Source organism: Oncorhynchus mykiss, chromosome 5 (assembly GCF_013265735.2).
Source record: "Oncorhynchus mykiss isolate Arlee chromosome 5, USDA_OmykA_1.1, whole genome shotgun sequence".
In the NCBI taxonomy this organism is placed as follows: Eukaryota; Metazoa; Chordata; class Actinopteri; order Salmoniformes; family Salmonidae; genus Oncorhynchus; species Oncorhynchus mykiss.
In genome coordinates, this window is record NC_048569.1 from 17,727,142 (window position 1) to 17,747,140 (window position 19,999).

Consider the following 19,999-nt stretch of genomic DNA (forward strand, 5'->3'; position numbering starts at 1 on the left):
AAACAAATCTAAATATATTTTATATTTGAGATTCTTCAAAGTAGCCACCCTTTGCCTTGATGACAGCTTTGCACACTCAAGCATTTCGGGGCACCTGCGATAACATCTGCAAATCCATGTCCGCGACCAATAAACTCTGATTTGAGAAAATTTTCAGTGACACTTCTTTAACATGTCCATCATCCTAATCATAACCATGATGACATCACAGATAGAACAAAGAGCCAGATGCTTCAAATACGGTGAGGCTTGTGTGCGGCTGCTTGGCCATTGAAACCCATTTCATGAAGCTCCTGACGAACAGTTATTTTGCTGACGTTGCTTCCCGAGTCAGTTTGTAACTCGGTAGTGAGTGTTGCAACTAAGGACAGACCATTTTTACAATTGTTTTGGGGTTTTGTGATGTAGTTTTCCACCTTTTCTGCAATTAATTTTTTTGTTGTGGTTGTAGTACAATAGGTGGCGACATGCACATTAAATGTATGCGAACACAGGAGAAGAAGAGGAAGGAACTGAGTGGGATAGAGTGGAATAGAGTGGATGACGAGCACTAGGACCTTGCAGACGTCACAGCACAGTTGGGTCTTGTAAATGCGCCATGAATCTGTATGAGTAGCTGTAAAAACGGAATGTCTCTGTGCTGACAGGCCCAAGTCTAACGTTATAAATTCAACACAGTAGCATTTGAGGAAGAAAGACTACGATATATCGGGTAGGTGACACAATAATATATGCAATTTACACTGCTTAGAAAATCTAATGGCGACTCTTCAACTGGAAAGAGGAAAACGTTCATTTACAGTGTGTGTTGACAATTGCATTATCCGTTTCATCTCATTGCAGCAAACCAAGATGGAGTGCGAGTGGAAACCAGATGAGCAAGGACTTCAGCAAATTCTACAGCTTTTGAAAGAGTCCCAGTCTCCCGATACGTCCACTCAAAGATCCGTCCAGCAAGTATCCTTTGCTCTCGGCTAAATGTAAAAGTGGTAGATTTGAGGTGTTTCTGTGGTAGCTTTTCGGTTAGCTTGGCTAACATTACACGCGGGCAGGGCTCGCACCACAATATAGTTAGCCAGCTAGCTACTTACTGTACAATGTCACAAATATGACCACAGTACATTTTCTATTGAATCAGTCACAGTATGATGGAAATGTCATAAGTGACAGCTGTTGCAATGACACCACAATCTTTACCTAATCCATAAATAATTTCAACAAATGTATTCCCTATGACAGTTTCGTATAATCTAGAATCCTTTGATTTCCTAGTAGTGTTGTTGAAATAATGTAATGTTAGCGGGTACAGTGTAACTAGCTTGCTGAGGATGTTGCTGACCCTTGGGGGCTTAAATGCCACAAAGAAACTGCAAGCCCTGTGTTTAGAGAGTCACCCAAGCCCTGTGTTTAGAGACTGGAGCCTTTCGGCCAGTCTCATCTCTCCCGTTATACAATGTGATGTTAAAAATAATGCTCAAGACAACGTTGTCATTTTGTTGTCTTGACATCTTGTTGAACCTGAGTGTAGGAAGGTGACTTTGTAGCCAGCCACAAGCGCTTGTAATGGGATAATAAATCCGATCCTCATTGTCACATTGTCATCAACACAGGTGTTACAGTATCAAGTGCATTGAAGACCTTGTTCGTTGTTGATGTTGTGTTATAACGTCTTTATAGTCGACCTACCATGTGTAGTGTTTGAGTGATGCAATATTGTCCATGTATGTCATACAGATTATAGTTCCGTCTGTCTGGTCAAGGCTTAGCGCTACTAGTCAATGTTGTTGAAATGCCAAGTGCTTCTATTTGGATATGTGCGCAAACTGCACAGCATCAGCCTGTTGGGCACCCTATGATAACTGTGACTGATTTCTGATAATCACTTATTCATGGTGTCCATTGATGGTCTCTAAAAAAACAACAACATTTTAATAAAAAGCATGAGCGGGCGCACACCCCCAAAAAGTTGGGAGAGGTGTTGACTAACGGCGAGTAAACTGTATGCAATAAGAATAGAGTCGCACACTCTGTGTACAAGCTCCCAGTAATTCATTGGGTAAACCAGCAACGTTTCGGCATCACTGTGCCGTCTTCATGTGGCAAGTGTTTGCAGGCCGTTTAACACTTATGGCTGGTCAACATCGACCTTTACAAACAAATTGTTCTTGTGAATACAGCACACACACACAGCATATCTACTTCTATGGTTTTGCACCCAATGTAGAATTGCACCTTAACCAATGTCCTCTTCAGAGATTGGAACAGCTCAACCAATACCCAGACTTCAACAACTACTTGATATTCGTGCTGACGAAGTTGAAATCAGAAGGTAGGACATTTACCCCTCCTCTCATTCTCCATGTCATATATACACCAATGCCCTGAAGCTATGTTTAATTTCAATGCATATTAGTACACAACACTACTGCAGGTTACAGTATGGCCTCTGGCAGTCAGACCGGCTAATCACGTCCACTAGCCAGCTCTCTCTGGGGGTGAGATTACACACAGGCTGACTTTCTGATCATCTAGTGACAGGGGCAACGTGACTGTCTGTTCTAGGAGTGGAGAACCCTGGCGACGAACCCCACGGCTGGTGTCTTCTGTCTTGTCACTGATGATATGGCACCACACCGCACCACTAGAATATGGGTCACTCTAATTTTAAAGTCTTATGCCTGGCGGGGCGCCACTCAAATCCTGACCTGCCTGACAGCCTGTTACTGTACTCTAGAAGTAGATGACCCAATGGTTTGGGCTGATGAGCCATTGCCTTTTAGGATGGCATTTGTTACACTGCTCTGGGTCAAGAGAGGAGCAGCGGAAATCAAATTTGAGTGTAATTTCAATCAGAACAGAGGGAGATATTGGATCAGACAGCCATGCCCATGAAGGAGAATTATCGGACAGTAAGATATCACTGGGGTGATGGGTAATGCCCATAGTTTTCTTCAGGCTCACTACCCTACACAACAATTTGCTGATTTGACCTTTGACCAAACGGAAACACTGAGTATGTTTAAATGTACAGTAATTATTATACTGATTATGACACTAGGCAGATTATGAAATAGTCATGTAAACACCTTCTTCTGCTTATCATAATCGGCGTAAGGTCAAAATCAAAGTAAGCATACGCTGATTAAAACACCAGATTTTCTGCACTATCTTTCACAGTTCCAGCTGTGTATTTGATCTGTGCATGTGCTAGAAGCAGCCAAACGAGCCTCCCTCCTTTAGCGCAGTGAAGTGAGTTTGGAACAGCTGAATGAATGCGTACTTATCACATATAAACGTTATATGTCCGTGCTCAAAATCAAATATGCTTCCCAAAAGTAACGTTGTTGCTGTTGTAGAAAATTCATTTTGATTGGTGACTTTCTGCATTTATCAGAGTGCCCATCAGGTAGCCTGATTTCAGATGGGTCCATGTAAACAGGATTATTAGGGAAATCATTCTTCTTGCAAAGCATGCAAAATGTTTTATTCAGATTATTATATTAATCTGTCTGTCCACAATAATTATGTTTATTGTGTGCATGTAACCGTACTCAATGACTCTGAGGCTATGACTTTGATTGTAGGCCTGGCATTACACAGCTGATTTCAAATCATCAAAGCTTGATGATGAGTTGGTTATTTGAATCAGCAGTGTAGTGCTAAGGAAAAAAACTAAACGTGCGCCCAGGGGGGGGCCCAGGACCGAGTTTGGGAAACTCTGAAATAGAGCAATGTTTTGTAAGGGGAATGTTTACATTTTCTTCAGCTTTGGTTCAGAGAAGTCAGTGAAAGCAATAATTTGCCATTGTCTGATTTGCTGTTGCTATCCAGATGTGCTAATGCCTTCTCAGCCTTCTGCTATGAGGTCACACTCCTACTTTTTCCTTAGCATCAACAGGAAATTAGCTACATGCTTCTCTTATTTTGGTTTAGCTGGCTGAGTGCCTCGTACTGGGTAGAGAGTATGGGAGTTTGTATGTTTTGGTTTTCTAGTAGTGTTGCAATATAACACATGGCTATACAGCAACCCCTTTCACACTTTAGTAGTATAACCTGTTTGTCTCTAATGTACTTAATAGTGTATTCAAGTAGAGGTCTGCGCAGGACTGATTTTCTTCATCCCGCTCCCGCCTGCAACTGCAGCTTTTCATACTGCACCTTGCCTGCACTTTCTGTCCAATTCCAACCCACTCTACCGCAGTCTCGCAATGTTTATTTTAGGCGTATGTGATCCAGCTCACTTGCCAGCCATGGTCCCAGAAATGTTGCACCCTATAGGCAATATGAAATGCGCAAAAATAACTTAAGAAATAGGTTAAATGATCAGAGATTCTCACGTGCCCATTTCATATTAGGCTATATCAGCCAATATGTTAGATGTAGTTTGAAGAGAGCAGAGTTGGAGAGACTTTCTCTTGAGCTATTTTTAGAGCCTATCTTATAGGAGTGGGAAGATTTTCAGACGGAGAAATATAGGTGATCAATATTTATTTCTAGGCAATGTAAACTATAACCTAATCATATTTTGGAAGTACATTTTCTTGGATAGGTAACTGCCCCGTGCTTCTCTGCCCATGCATAGTCTATAGCCTACTCTATTAAATTGAGACCACACGCCCACCTGATCTCGCAGGTATGACTGAACTTAAAGCAGCAAGAATCATAATAAAGAATCATAATGACCTGCGTCGGAATGATCTGTGTCATGATCATAATGATCTGTGTCATAATGATCTCTATTTAAGCTCCCCTCTATTTATATGCTATTCAAAAACATGTAGAAGGTAGGCCAAGTTGTGATAGATCATTCTATTAAAACTCAATTTTGGAGACATTGGAATTCGGTGTGAATTGGGAAAACTCTTCATTGGATGTTTAGGCCTAATTCAGTTATGCATTTCAGCTTAGAGCAATCATTTGCTTAATTGAAATGGAAATGATCCCTATAATCTATCACCCATTTCTCATTTTACCCCCCCCCCCCCCCCCCCCAATCTCACGCTCTCTGCAGATGAGGCGACCCGCTCTCTTAGTGGTCTGATCCTAAAGAACAATGTGAAGGCCCACTACCAGAACTTCCCCAATGGAGTGTCTGACTTCATTAAGAGCGAGTGTCTACAGAACATTGGAGACTCCTCGCCCCTCATCCGGGCCACCGCGGGTAAGTGAAGTAGCCTGCATTTGTAACAGAGTATGTTGTCTTCATTGAATTACAGCGCACTCCTCTACTAGTGATCACATCCGCGCTGGATAATTTGATCATGATAACCACATTCAGTAAGCAGAGTGTACTGTATATCTTGTTGAACAAGCCATACGGGGTCAGGTGTAGCATGGTTCCAGATCTGTTTGTGCTGTATCCTACTAGTGTATATGTTTGGCATGACAATAGGAGTGGGCAACACAGCAGATACAGATCTGTTTGTGCTGTATCCTACTAGTGTATATGTTTGGCATGACAATAGGAGTGGGCAACACAGCAGAAACAGATCTGTTTGTGCTGTATCCTACTAGTGTATATGTTTGGCATGACAATAGGAGTGGGCAACACAGCAGAAATAGATCTGTTTGTGCTGTATCCTACTAGTGTATATGTTTGGCATGACAATAGGAGTGGGCAACATAGCAGAAACAGATCTGTTTGTGCTGTATCCTACTAGTGTATATGTTTGGCATGACAATAGGAGTGGGCAACACAGCAGAAATAGATCTGTTTGTGCTGTATCCTACTAGTATATATGTTTGGCATGACAATAGGAGTGGGCAACACAGCAGAAATAGATCTGTTTGTGCTGTATCCTACTAGTGTATATGTTTGGCATGACAATAGGAGTGGGCAACACAGCAGAAACAGATCTGTTTGTGCTGTATCCTACTAGTGTATATGTTTGGCATGACAATAGGAGTGGGCAACACAGCAGATACAGATCTGTTTGTGCTGTATCCTACTAGTGTATATGTTTGGCATGACAATAGGAGTGGGCAACACAGCAGAAACAGATCTGTTTGTGCTGTATCCTACTAGTGTATATGTTTGGCATGACAATAGGAGTGGGCAACATAGCAGAAACAGATCTGTTTGTGCTGTATCCTACTAGTGTATATGTTTGGCATGACAATAGGAGTGGGCAACACAGCAGAAATAGATCTGTTTGTGCTGTATCCTACTAGTATATATGTTTGGCATGACAATAGGAGTGGGCAACACAGCAGAAATAGATCTGTTTGTGCTGTATCCTACTAGTGTATATGTTTGGCATGACAATAGGAGTGGGCAACACAGCAGAAACAGATCTGTTTGTGCTGTATCCTACTAGTGTATATGTTTGGCATGACAATAGGAGTGGGCAACACAGCAGAAATAGATCTGTGATGAGGCTAGGTCAAGAGGCAGACCAGACTAGATCAGACCAGATCAAGACAGTCTTGGTTGTTTAAATTCTACACGGTTTGCTCCTTCAATGATGCATAACAAAATCCCTTTTTCACAAGCACTTAATAATGTGATGATATCATGTTTGTATGGCTTGCCCACCTTTGATCAGGTTAGTTGAACAGGAAATTAATTGCATTGCATTTGAATTGCATTCATTACGTGTCAGTCATCTGTACCACAAGGAAAGCTGCTTTTTAGTTTTTTTTTTAGTTGAATTGCTGTCCATCAGGCTTTAGCGTGGGGTTCATTTTAAAACGTACCCTAGCATGACATATTCTGGTTATTTTTCTCCACCTTCGTAATTGACCTGAAGCCTTGTTATTCGTTCTCGCTAGTGTCTGGCTGCATGTTTTTTTCTGAAGCTTTTGATTGGCCAGCTGGCCTGTTGAGAGAGCCAATGGGGTTTGCATGGTGTCCTCCTTATCAGAGCCAGCAGGCAGCAGACGATGCCAGGGCTCTGTTGCCACAGTTACCAAACATCTGACAGGAACAAACGGGAATGTGTGAATCACATTTTATAAACTGACTCAGTGCAGGATATTGGCTCTGTCAATTCTGATGATGACACAGTGGACTTCATTGGAAAGCCTCAAACAGAGTGATGGTTTCCAAGCCAAGCTTGGAGTTTTGTTATAAGGAAGGATTGATTGGTTGTAGAATTGCTTCAAGGAGACCCGTCTCATCTCTCGCTCCTGTCCTAGGTATCCTCATCACCACCATTGCCTCCAAAGGGGAGCTGCAGAACTGGCCCGAGCTGTTGCCCAAACTCTGCCTCCTGCTGGACTCTGAGGACTACAACACCTGTGAGGTGAGGAATTAGACAAGACTAGGACAGGAGCTGCTGCGTCTGAGCTCAGCTATACATCTATACTCTGTACAGCTATACTTTATACATCTATAGTCTCTATCCCTCAAACACAACTCTGGACCTCGAAGCCTGTTCCACTGCATTTTTAAATTGTTCCCTTATAATCAGGGACTGATTTAGACATCGGACACCAGGTGTGTGCAATTAATTATCAGGTAGAACAGAAGCAGCAGGCTCCAGACCTTGTAGGATAAGCGTTGAGTATCCCTACTCTATATACAGCTATACTCTATATACAGCTATACTCTATATAGCTACAGTGCATTCGGAAAGTATTCAGACCCCTTGACTTTTTCCACATTTTGTTACGTTACAGCCTTATTCTAAAATTGAGAATTGTTTTTTCCCCTCAATCTACACACAATACCCAATAATGACAAAGCAAAAACAGGTTTTTAGAAATATCACATTGACATGACCTTTCAGACTCAGTACTTTGTTGAAGCACCTTTGGCATCGATTACAGCCTCGAGTCTTCTTGGGTATGACGCTACAAGCTTGGCACACCTGTGTTTGGGGAGTTTCTCCCATTCTTCTCTGCAGATCCTCTCAAACTCTGTCAGGTTGGATGGGAAGAGTCGCTGCGCAGCTATTTTCAGATCTCCAGAGATGTTCTATCGGGTTCTGGCTGGGCCACTCAAGGACATTGAGACTTGTCTTGAAGCTATTCCTGCATTGTCTTGGCTGTGTAATTGGGGTCCTTGTCCTGTTGGAAGGTGAACCTTTGCCCCAGTCTGAGGTTCTGAGCGCTCTTGGAGCAGGTTTTCATCAAGGATCTCTCTGTACTTTGCTCCGTTCATCTTCCCCTTGCTGAAAAACATCTCCACAGCATGATGCTGCCACCACCATGCTTCACCATAGGGATATTGCCTGGTTTCCTCTAGACGTGACGTTTGGCATTCGGACCAAGGAGTTCTATCTTGGTTTCATCACACCAGAGAATCTTGTTTCTGAGAGTCCTTAAGGTGCAAACTCCAAGCGGGCTGTCGTGTGCCTTTTACTGAGGAGTGGCTTCTGTCTGGCAACTCTACCATAAAGGCCTGATTTGGTGGTGTGCTGCAGAGATGGTTGTCCTTCTGGAAGGTTCTCCCATCTCCACAGAGGAATTCTGGAGCTATGTCAGAGTAGCCATCGGGTTCTTGGTCACCTACCTGACCAAGGCCCTTCTCACCCGATTGCTCAGTTTGGCCGGGCGGCCTCCTCTAGGAAGTCTTGGTGGTTCCAAACTTCTTCCATTTAAGAATGATGGAGGCCACTGTGTTCTTGGGGACCTTCAATGCTGTAGACAATTTTTGGTACCCTTCCCCCAGATCTGTGCTTCGACACAATCCTGTCTCAGAGCTCTACGGACAATTCCTTCAACCTCCTGGCATGGTTATTGCTCTGACATGCACTGTCAACTGTGGGACCTTTATATAGACAGGTGTGTGCCTTTCCAAATCATGTCCAATCAATAGAATTTACCACAGATGTACTCCAAGTTGTTGAAACATCTCAAGAATGATCAACAGAAACAGAATGCACCAGTTTAATTTCGAGTCTCATAGCAAAGGGTCTGAATGCTTATGTAAAAAAAAAAGTAATTTCTGTTTTTTATTTTGAATACATTTACAAAAATGTCAAAAAAGCTATTTTCGCTTTGACATTATGGGGTATTGTGTATAGATTGAGTATTCTTTTGAAAATATATATTTTAGAATAAGGATTTCCGTTTTCCGGTAAATGCCTGCTTTTGTCCCTCCCCCAAAAAATGAAAAGGTGATTTTAAACAAAATTGTTCACAGGCAAATTGTCTGGAAGGAAGAAAAAATCCATTGCAAAATAAAGCTTTTTAATCATTGATGGAAATTGCAATCGATGTGCTCCAACTTCAAAGGCAAATATAGGCTATTTCATAGGTTAATAAATCCTCAAGCTGCTTGGAAATTAGTGTTGTGTGTGTGTGTTTCTCTTTTTACTCATGCAAAGGACGTGAGTTCTTCATTAGGAACCTTAGCTAAGTGTATCCCGACTGGGCAAACTTGGCGAGGATTGTGTTGATTATTCCAGTTTCCAGCGTACCTGCCGAGAGGGGATTCTTTCTCCAAAACGTAAAGACTGCCTTAAGTTCGTCCTTGAGGAAAAAGTAAGGAGGCTGATTCGCATCGCAAGCTGCTTCAACGATTTGGACAGTTTTAACTTCCCAACAGCAGCGGCTCAGTTTGAGCAGGTCAAGGTTCAAGTAAATTAGAGGCAAATTATTGTGTTCGTCAGGCCCAATCCCAGCAGTTCTGCTGCCGCCCAAGGCAAGATCAACAGACATCTGTACATATAGTGTATGTCGACACCCTTTCAATTTATGTACTATATTTCTGCCCTGCTAGAGTTGCCCCGGTCAACTGTAAGTGCTGTTATTGTGAAGTTGAAACGTCTAGGAGCAACAACGGCTCAGTCACGAAGCGATAGGCCACACAAGCTCACAGAACGGGGCCACCGAGTGCTGAAGTACGTAGTGCTTAAAAATCGTCTGTCCACGGTTGCAACACTCACTACCGAGTTCCAAACATGCCACTGGAAGCAACGTCAGCACAAGAACTGTTCGTCGGGAGTTTCGTGAAATGGGTTTCCATGGCCGAGCAGCCGCACACAAGCCTACGATCACCATGCGCAATGCCAAGCATCGGCTGGAGTGGCGTAAAGCTCGCCACCATTGGACTCTGGAGCAGTGGAAAAGCATTCTCTGGAGTGATGAATCACCCTTCACCATCTGGCAGTCCGACGAACTAATCTGCGTTTGGCTGATGCCAGGTGAACCCTACCTGCCCCAATGCATAGTGCCAACTGTAAAGTTTGGTGGATGAGGAATAATGTTCTTGGACTGTTTTTCATGGTTTGGGCTAGGCCCCTTAGTTCCAGTAAAGGGAAATCTTAACCCTACAGCATACAAGGACATTGTAGACATGTCTGTGGTTTGTCGAGATCGATGTGGAAGAACTTGACTGGCCTGCACAGATCCCTGACCTTAACCCCATCGAACACCTTTGGGATGAATTGGAACGCCGACTGCGAGCCAGGCCTAATCGCCAAACATCAGTGGCCGACCTCACTTGTGGCTGAATGGAAGCAAGTCCCCACAGCAATGTTCCAACATCTAGTGGAAAGCCTTCCCAGAAGAGTGGAGACTGTTGTAGCAGCAAAGGGGGGACCAACTTAATTTTAATGCCCATGATTTTGAAATTAGATGTTTGATGAGCAGGTGTCAAATATACTTTTGGTCATGTAGTGTATGATTAAAGATTTGGAATGGATTGGTACAGTAATGATGTGTATTGTGCGTTTCAGTTGAGCTTATTCAGTAGCACTTGGAAACAAAACATCATTGGCAACTATTCACTTCGGAGAGTTGCCATCACCAGGCAGCCAACTGCCTATAGTAGGAAACAGAGTTATCAATAAGCCACATATATCACACATGACACAACCCCATGATAGTTCAAATTACAATAAACATAAAATATATTAACATCACCCAGTAGAACTGTGCTTTCAGAAATGCATGGTGCAGGCCTAATTTCACAGGATCATTGTAAAATACGCTTTTTAGCAAGGAACCAGCCTTAACTCATTTATTTTATTTACATGTTAGTTATATAATTTCTTAATGTTTTGGCTGCCTAGAGTGTCCTCGTTCCTCTGCTGTGGTGCTGAATCGCAGATGGAATGTGGAGTGTGGCGGGCCTGCACGGTCATGGCTAGAAGGGATCCAGCTTTTGTTAAATTAACTGATGTAGCACTCCATCACTCTCCTTGATAAAATAGCCCTTACACAGCCTGGAGGTGTCTTGGGTCATTGTCCTGTTGAAAAACAAATGACAGTCCCACTAAGCCAAAACCAGCTGTGGTAGCCATGCTGGTTAAGTGTGCCTTGAATTCTAAAGAAATCAGTGTCACCAGGAAAACACCCCCACACCATAGCACCACCACCTCCATGCTATACGGTGAGAAATACACATGCGGAGATCATCCGTTCAGCCACACCGCGTCTCACAAAGACACGGCGGTTAGAACCAAAAATTTGGACTCCAGACCAAAGGACACATGTCCACCGGTGTAATGTCCATTGCTCGTGTTTAGTGGCCCAAGCAAGTCTCTTCTTATCTCTTCTTCGTGTCCTTTAGTAGTGGGTTCTTTGCAGCAATTCGACCATGAAGGCCTTATTCATGCGGTCTCCGCTGAACAGTTGATGTTGATGTGTCTGTTACTTGAACTCTGGAGCATTTGTTTGGCCTGTAATTTCTGAGGGTGGTAACTCTAATGAACTAATACTCTGCAGCAGAGGTAACTCTGGGTCTTCCATGCCTGTGGCAGTCCTCATGAGAGCCAGTTTCAACATATCGCTTGATGGTTTTTGCGACTGTACTTGAAGAAATATTTAAAGTTGTTGAAATTTTCTGTATTTACTGACCTTCATGTCTTGAAGAAATGATTGACAGTCGTTTCTCTTTGCTTATTTGAGCTTGCCATAATATGCACTTGGTCTTTTACCAAATAGGGCTATGTTCTGTATACCACTGTATACCTTGTCACAACCCAAGTGATTTACTCAAATCCATTAAGAAGGAAAGAAATTCTACAAATTCACTTTTAAGAAGACACACCTGTTAATTTAAATGCATTCCAGGTGACTACCTCATTACGCTGGTTGAGAGAATGCCAACAGTGTGCAAAGGGTGGCTATTTTGAAGAATCTCAAATATAAAATGTATTTTGATTTGTTTAACACTTTTGGTTACCACATAATTCCATGTGTTATTCTATAATGTGGAAACAAGTTAAAATAAAGAAAAACTCTTGCATGAGTATGTGTTATAAAACTTTTGACCCGGTAATGTATTCCTCGTAAGAAGTAATGTGGTATATTGTTTGCTATAGGATTCATAGTTCTTTAACTTTTTGCAATTAATTTACCAGCTGTGAAACAAAACGGCAGAAATCTTTAAACGGCTACTGCAGCATTTATCTGACTATAAATGTGATCGTACTTGCGAGGGAAATGCTCACACTTTGGAGACCTGACCATCTTACAACGTGGCTGGTGAAATAGACATTTTACCCACCAATGCCAGAATCTACCTGCATTTGGCAGGTTGGGTGTTCCTTTTAGGCCCTGATCCCTTTTAGCCGGCCCTGGTGTTCTTAGACAGCCATGTTTTGTTATTTATTATTATTGTTATTTATTTATTTATTTATTTATTTATTTATTTATTATTGTTATTTGCCAGGTCGCAGTTGTAAATGAGAACTTGTTCTCAACTTGCCTACCTGGTTAAATAAAGGTGAAATAAATAAAACAAATTGCTAGGCCTAATTAAAAGTTAAATTAGAGAGGCCTAGATTGTATTTGAAACAGCTGTGTTTAGATATTTTATTATACTGAACAAAAATATAAATGTTACATGTAAAGTGTTGGTTTCATGAGCTGAAAAAAAGTTTTGATGGAGCGTGCAATTGGCATGGTGACTGCTGAAATGTCAACCAGAGCTGTTGCCAGAGAATTGAATGTTAATTTCTCTACCATAAGCTGCATCGTCTACCACATCGTTTTAGAGAATTTGGCAGTATGTTCACAACCACAGACCACTTGTAACCACTCCAACCCAGCACCTCCACATCTGGCTTCTTCACCTGCGGGATCGTTTTGAAACCAGCGCCTCGGACTGCTGATGAAATCGCTCATAGATCAACTGTCTCAGAGAAGCTCATCTGCGTGCTCGTTGTCCTCACCATGGTCTTGACTTGACTGCAGTTCGGCTTCGTAATTGTCTTCAGTCTGCAGATTCTCACCTTCGATGACCGCTAGCGCACTGGAGAAGTGTGCTCTTCGCGGAGGAATTTATTTAAATTGACTGATTTCCTTATGAACTGTGACTCAGTAAGACCTTAAGTTGTTGTGTTTTTGATTTTTGTTCATACAAATACTTTTTACACATTTTGTTACCTTGCAGCCTTACTCTAAAATGTATTTATGACATTTTTCCCCTCATCAATCTACACACAATACCCCATAACGACAAAGCGAAAACAAGTTGAGGCATTTTTTTTTTTTTTTAAACGGATACCTTCTTTACATAAGTATTCAGACCTTTTGCTATGCTACTAGAAATTGAGCACAGGTGGATCCTGTTTCCAGTGATCATCCTTGAGATGTTTCTACAAATTGATTGGAGTCCACCTGTAGGAAATTTGATTGGACATGATTTGGAAAAGCACAAACCAAGCCAGGAGGTCAAAGGGTTTCTTTCACAAACCAAGCCAGGAGGTCAAAGGGTTCCCATTCTTAAATGGGAGAAGTTTGGAACCACCAAGACGCTTCCTAAAGCTGGCCAAACTGAGCAATCAGGGGAGAAGGGCCTTGGTCAGAGAGGTGACCAAGAAGCTGATAGCCATTCTGACATAGCTCCAGAGTTCCTCTGTGGCGATGGGAGAACCTTCCAGAAGGAGAACCATCTGCAGCACTCCACCAATCAGGCCTTTATGGTGGAGTTACCAGACGGACGCCACTTCTCAGTAAAGGGCACATGACAGCCTGCTTGAAGCTTGCCAAAAGGCACCTAAAGACTCTCAGACCACGAGAAACGAGATTCTCTGAACTCTTTGGCCTGAATGCCAAGCGTCTGGAAGAAACCTAACACCATCCCTAAGTTGAAGCATGATAGTGGCAGCATCATGCTGTGGGGATGTTTTTCAGCGACGAAATGGGAGACTAGTCAGGCTCGAGGGAAAGATAAACGGAGCAAAGTACAGAGAGATCCTTGATGAAAACCTGCTCCAGAATGCTCAGGACCTCAGACTGGGGCGAAGGTTCAACTTCCAACAGGACAACACTAAGCACACAGTCAAGACAACGCAGGAGTGGATGTGGGACAAGTCTCGGAATGTCCTTGATTGGCCCAGCCAGAGCCTGGACTTGAACACCGATCGAACATCTCTTGAGAGGCCTGAAACTAGCTGTGCAACAACGCTCCCCATCCAACCCGACAGAGCTTGAGAGGATCTGCAGAAAGGAATGGGAGACCCTCCCTAAATACAGGAGTGCCAAGCTTGTAGTGTTATACCGAAGAAGACACGAGGCTGTAATCGCTGCCAAAGGTGCTTCAACAAAGTACTGTGTAAAGGGTCTGAACTTATGTAAATGTGATATTTCAGTTTATTTTTTAAATAAATTTGTGATAATATCCAAGAGTCTATTTTTGCTTTGTCATTATGGGGTATTGTGTGTAGATTGAGGGGGAAAAAACGATTTATTCAATTTTAGAAGGGCTAACAAAATGTGGAAAAAGTCAAGGTGTCTGAATACTTTCCGTGTGTGTGTGTGTGTGTGTGTGTGTACATAAACCAGTGAACATCACCTTGTTTCCTGACTGGCTCACACCATTTCCCAGGATACTGGCTTTCGTAACGAGCAAGACAACACATCATCAGAGTGGTGTTCTTAAGCTTTTTTAGGGGAATATTCTTAGCACTTAGTCATAACTCAGTGTTGGGTGGTTGCCCTGCTATTAGCAGTACTAATATAACACAGCTTCCTCTCAATCATTTTTAGGAGATGTCTTCTCCTAGTTGACACAGCACATCTGTGCTTAATCAATTCAACAGTCAGTCAGATTTGTGATCTTAATCAATTCGGTTGATGTGTCATGATGCCATGTTGGATGGACATTTTTAAGACCAAGTCTTACTCTTTTTGCTCTTGGTCGGTCAGCCAGCCCTCTCACAGCCCTGTCTCTACACCACGGCGGCCCAATTCTGGTCCTGGCGGGCCGAAACACTTCTGTTTTTTGTTTCCATCTGTTAGTTAATTACACTCACCTGGAGTCCAAGGTTTGAGTTAGTCCCTTATTACAAGGAGAGAATGAAAACCAGAAGTGTGTCTGCCCTCCAGGACCAGAATTGGGCAGCCCTGCTCTACACTGACAAGCCTGGAGTTATGGGTGTGTCCTAACCGAGTTGTGAGCCCAGAGAGAGGGCTATCAGGGACATCCATCATGTGGCCCTGCTGAACATGTGTGTTACATTCATAGATATTCAAGTCCGGTGAAGGGTGGGCATGTGGCTGGTGTGGAGGGGGTAAGAAATCTCCATGAAGGAATAAATGGATTGTGTTTGCATGGAGGATTGCCTATTTAAATCATATTTTTGATGGGAGTGTCATACTTTGCATGAAGCCTGGTGCTGCTCATGCAGAGTTGCATTGTGGGTAAACGCTCCCTTGTAACAGCTCCTAAAATAGCCATCCTAGAATTCTTTGGGGTGGCCCCTGACGGCTTGCCAGCAGCACTAAATATGAAGCCGCACCACAAATGAGCTGATTGATGGTGACACACACGCATACAATTATTTTGCACATACACACGGGACAGCAGTAGAGCTGGGATGATAAACTGAAAATTACCTACACCGACATTCATTTTCTGTGATTTGTTCTAAAACCATTATTTGGTCAACAGTAATAGCCTATGCGTTATGTTGATTCCTGCTATAAAAGTATCAGCCTGTCTTCGTTTTGCTGTCGGCTGCTGTGTGAGCGAGCCACTCTCACTCCCTCTCCCCACTGTGCGCATCGAGGAGGGGGAGATGCATTCTGAGAAGCACAAGCTTATGACCGTTCCCTGAAATGCAATTGTGGGAAAAATACACTTTTACAAAGCAATTACTGTTAGACTTGGGCAGTATCCAGATTTTCATATTGTCGTACTGTCCTCTCATACCAGGATTTCGCTAGTAGGAAGAGCAGAGAAAAAATGGCATCTGTACAGAACTCATCCAGAGATCTCTGACTTTTGGCAGAAAGCCATTATTAGATATCTGATGGCAAACATTTTAGTAGTGAATTGCATACAAGTGTAACTTCATCTCCTCGTGCGCCGCACACCAGAGACTCGCCGATAGATATAGAACGCTATGGACTCACCAGCTCGCTTTCTTCCGTTGTGCTATTTACAAACAGACACGTGACTGGCTCAACTGTTCTGGGGAAAAACGGGAAGCTTCGTCATTTAAAATGTGACGGGTAAATTGCAGAACGCAGGTTGACTGCAGAAGTTGCACAAGGTGACTGAAGGTAACTTAAAGTAGCTACAAATATTACAATTTATTGAAGAACTTCTAATAAATCATTTTGACGGTATTGTAAAAACCATCCTGTGGCTTTTTCCAAATAACCTGGTATACGATATTTACGGTATACCACCCAAGCCTAATTACAGTTTTTCTAGTTACAGAGGCGAGCCACAGCTTTCTGTGAGAATATCATTCATTTTTCACCTATTTAATATTGAGTTTATGGCACCGCTTTACAACCAGAGTAGGCTGTAGTATGGCTTTGATGCACGAGTGGCGCAGAGTGCGCCATTTGCAGTGAATAAGCCTGTGCATCAAGTAGCCCAGGCTAGTGTTGTCACGATACCAGAATTTTGACTTCGATACCATGTTTAATAATAATACATGGAACTTATATATGGCTTTCAAGGACCCAAGGTCACATTACAATTGAGGGGGGGGTGCTTCAGGGTAAGGACTTTTCAAAGAGGTGGGGCTTTAGGAGGGACTGAAAGATGGTGATGGACTCTGAGTCACGGATGCCTGGAGGGAGGGTGTTCCAGAGCCTACGAGCAATGTTGAAGGCCCTGTGGCCAACACTCTGGAGCTTGGACCTGGGGATGACAAGGTGGCCTGGTGTGGTGTGGTGGGTTGGTAGAGGAGAAGATCTGGCAGTTAAGATGTTGAAGGGCTCTGTAGATCAGGGGGAGGATCTTGTAATCCATGCATTGGGAGACAGGGAGCCAGCCAGTGGAGTTCAGAGGGCAGGGATGATATGTTGCAAGGACTTTGTGTGGGTGATAAGTAGTGCTGCAGAGTTTTGAACCATTTGAAGCTTATGGGGGAGCTTGAGTTGATACCGGAGAGTAGTGAGTTGCAGTAGTCAAGACTGGAGGAGATGAATGCTTGTATGAGGATTTCAGCGGCAGGATGGGAGAGGAAGGACCGAACTTTTGCAATGTTGCGGTGGTGGAAAAATGAGGATTTGACAGTCTTATGTTGTGGTCAAATGAGAGGGTGGTGTCCAGGATGACATCAAGGTTGTGTGTTTGGGGGGAGGGAGAGACAGTGGTGTCTTAGTAAGGGTAGATTTGGTGCCTATGAGGAGGAGTTCAGTTTTTATCACTGTTGAGCTTGAGGATGTTTTGTTGCATCCACGTTTTTATTGCAGAGGCAGGATTCAATGTGGGTCAGAGGTGGTTGAGGAGGGATTTGGTGCTGAGGTAGATCTGGGTGTCATCGGCATAGCAGTGGACGTCAAGGTTAAAGTGACGGAGGATGCGACCAAGTGGGAGGATGTATATGATGAAGAGTAAGGGATCCAGCACAGAGCCCTAGGGGACACCCTGTGTAACTGCAGCTGAGTCTGAGGTGTGTCCACTGAGGGAAATGTAGTGGGTCCGGTTTGTGAGGTATGATTGTAGCCAAGAGAGTGCGGTACCCTCAAGCCTGGTGAAGAGGATCTGGTGGCTCACTGTGTCAAAGACAGCCATGTATGCATTAATGAATCAATTATGCAAATATTATAATCAATTTGACTTTATTACCAAACGAACTACTTAACAACAATTGTAATAATTTTATTTGAATGGTAAATCTCTATAAACTGGGTAAATCAACATGTAGCCTAGGCCTATTCACAGTACAGGTGAAAGCATATTCATTAAGTGTGTGGATGCATTAAGAGACTGCACTCGTTTTGGCTGATTTCATGACAATCTGTTTACCTTCCATTTGTGACTTGTACTGATCAACAACATTTGCATAGAAGCACAATTTTAATAAAATATGCTGCGTCTTTAACCAGTATGAAGTCATTGACGAGGCAAGAGGGGTGCTGCCCGTCCGCCCTATTCACAACACAGTGACTCACACACTGAATATTCGCTGAGGCAATAGATCATATTTGGCTGATGGCGAGACGTGACGAAGAGAATGAATAACGTTTTTGGTTTGAAATGGCATATTATCACAAACAATGTTCTTGAGTAGAAACGTAATGTTATCTTCAGCTGTAAGATGACAAGGAATGTTAACCTACAAAGCTGGACGCTACTGGTATCTCCTTGCATTGTAACGTGTTGTAGCTTGTATGGACATTGTTCTGTGAACCGTAATGAACAGTTGCAACATTTCTACATGCCGTGCCGCATTATTCAAGTGTGTTAACTTGTGTGCACCGTGAATGGGGAGCTTTCGTGATACTGCGCAGACTCCCAGTGCATGCTAGCAACAAGAAAAACCAAACCTTTTTTCCACGTTCTAGTATCGGAAAAGTACTGATGTTTCGGTATACCATGCAACACGAGCCTAGGTCTAGCATTGGAAAGTTTTTGTTGGTCATTTAGTCTACATTTAATGATAGATTAATCAATTCGCCTACATGGCTATAGCAACTATCATATTTAGAGTTAGCAATCTAGCAAAGTGTTTTGAGTTTCCACTTCTTCAGGTGGTCAGTAATGGACTATAGCGCAGGCCAATATGCACAAAGATGTTGGCAAATTCTCTGAAGAGCCCAAAATAAATCTGATCATTCTGGATCCTATTTTGACAGGTTGCACATGCAAATATCATTCATGCATTCCCTGGATATGTTAGATGAAATAGGTAACTTTTTTAAATCATAGGCTACCGTCTCTGTTGTCTAGAGCACTGCCTGCTAATGAAAAGTTATTGTCCATTCAAATATTTTGTTTATGGGTCTATTGTTATCGAGCAAAATATTTGACCCAATGTCCGGATCGCCCAGTTCTTTTTATTCATTTCTTTGCTCGTTCATTGTTATAGCAGTAAATGGGCCAATTAATGGGCAAAATGGATTTTGGTCTTTATCGCCCAGCTCTAGACACTAGCCTCCATACAGATGTGTGGCTTAGAATCACTGTGTTCTGAAGGAAACGCACAGGGGAGCTCACACACCTACATGCATTCACATACAGTAAAGCCTAGACATACGTTATCCTTTAATTTCCTTGTTACTTTAATATCCCTCATTTACTGAAGTGTTTCCATTTATTATGGCAGTTGCATGTGTTTTTCTGTACTGTTCTCTCTCTCCTCTGTCACCCCTTTTTCTCCCCATTTCTCCTCTCCCTCTCCCCCCCTCTCTCTCTTCGGTCACCCCTTTGTAGTCTCTCTTTTCCCTCTTTTCCCCTCCCTCTATAAAAAGACAGAGTCAGGTGTGTGTGTGTGTGTGAAATTGCCTAACGCTTATAGGAAGTTGGTCGATGGCTTTATGTAGCTTTTTGCTGGAGAGCAGTTTTAACAATGGTGACTGGGCAGTTGGAAGGTGCTTGTGCGTGTACCGACCGGCTCCAGTTCTGGCTGGTGCGTGCTCATTCTGACACTGCTGTAAACTCTACAGTGTCGTGTCTGAACATGGCGTTCAAACAGAGTAAGGATGGAAGAGGAAAATTAAAAGGAATTGTTTATTTAACCCCTTTTTCTCTCAGCAGACTTGCATTCTTTTGCATAATTGTCATCCTTGCACCTCCCATTTTGACAGCAAGGCTCCTACAAGGACTGTCCAGCTTCATTGGTATGCAGTGCCTTCACTACTCTCTCTCACGCACACACTCCTGTCCCAGTCACCAGTCTATATATTTAAAGTTGTC

The 19,999-nt window shown here is 42.9% G+C and overlaps 1 protein-coding gene across 2 annotated transcripts in view; it reads left to right on the forward strand.

Moving 5' to 3' along the window:
• The first annotated feature begins 379 nt into the window (after positions 1 to 379).
• tnpo1 (transportin 1) overlaps positions 380 to 19,999 on the forward strand; it is a 51,190-nt gene continuing 31,570 nt past the window's right edge. The window contains exons 1-5 of one of the 2 annotated variants that reach the window (XR_005051669.1): positions 380 to 712; positions 844 to 957; positions 2,254 to 2,329; positions 5,012 to 5,161; positions 7,138 to 7,244. Coding sequence is in view for 1 of the 2 variants with exons in the window: in XM_036976968.1 (XP_036832863.1) it covers positions 853 to 957; positions 2,254 to 2,329; positions 5,012 to 5,161; positions 7,138 to 7,244 (438 nt within the window). In the remaining variant the exon portion in view is untranslated. The remainder of the gene's footprint in view (positions 713 to 843; positions 958 to 2,253; positions 2,330 to 5,011; positions 5,162 to 7,137; positions 7,245 to 19,999) is intronic. The other variant, XM_036976968.1, reaches the window with a different exon arrangement.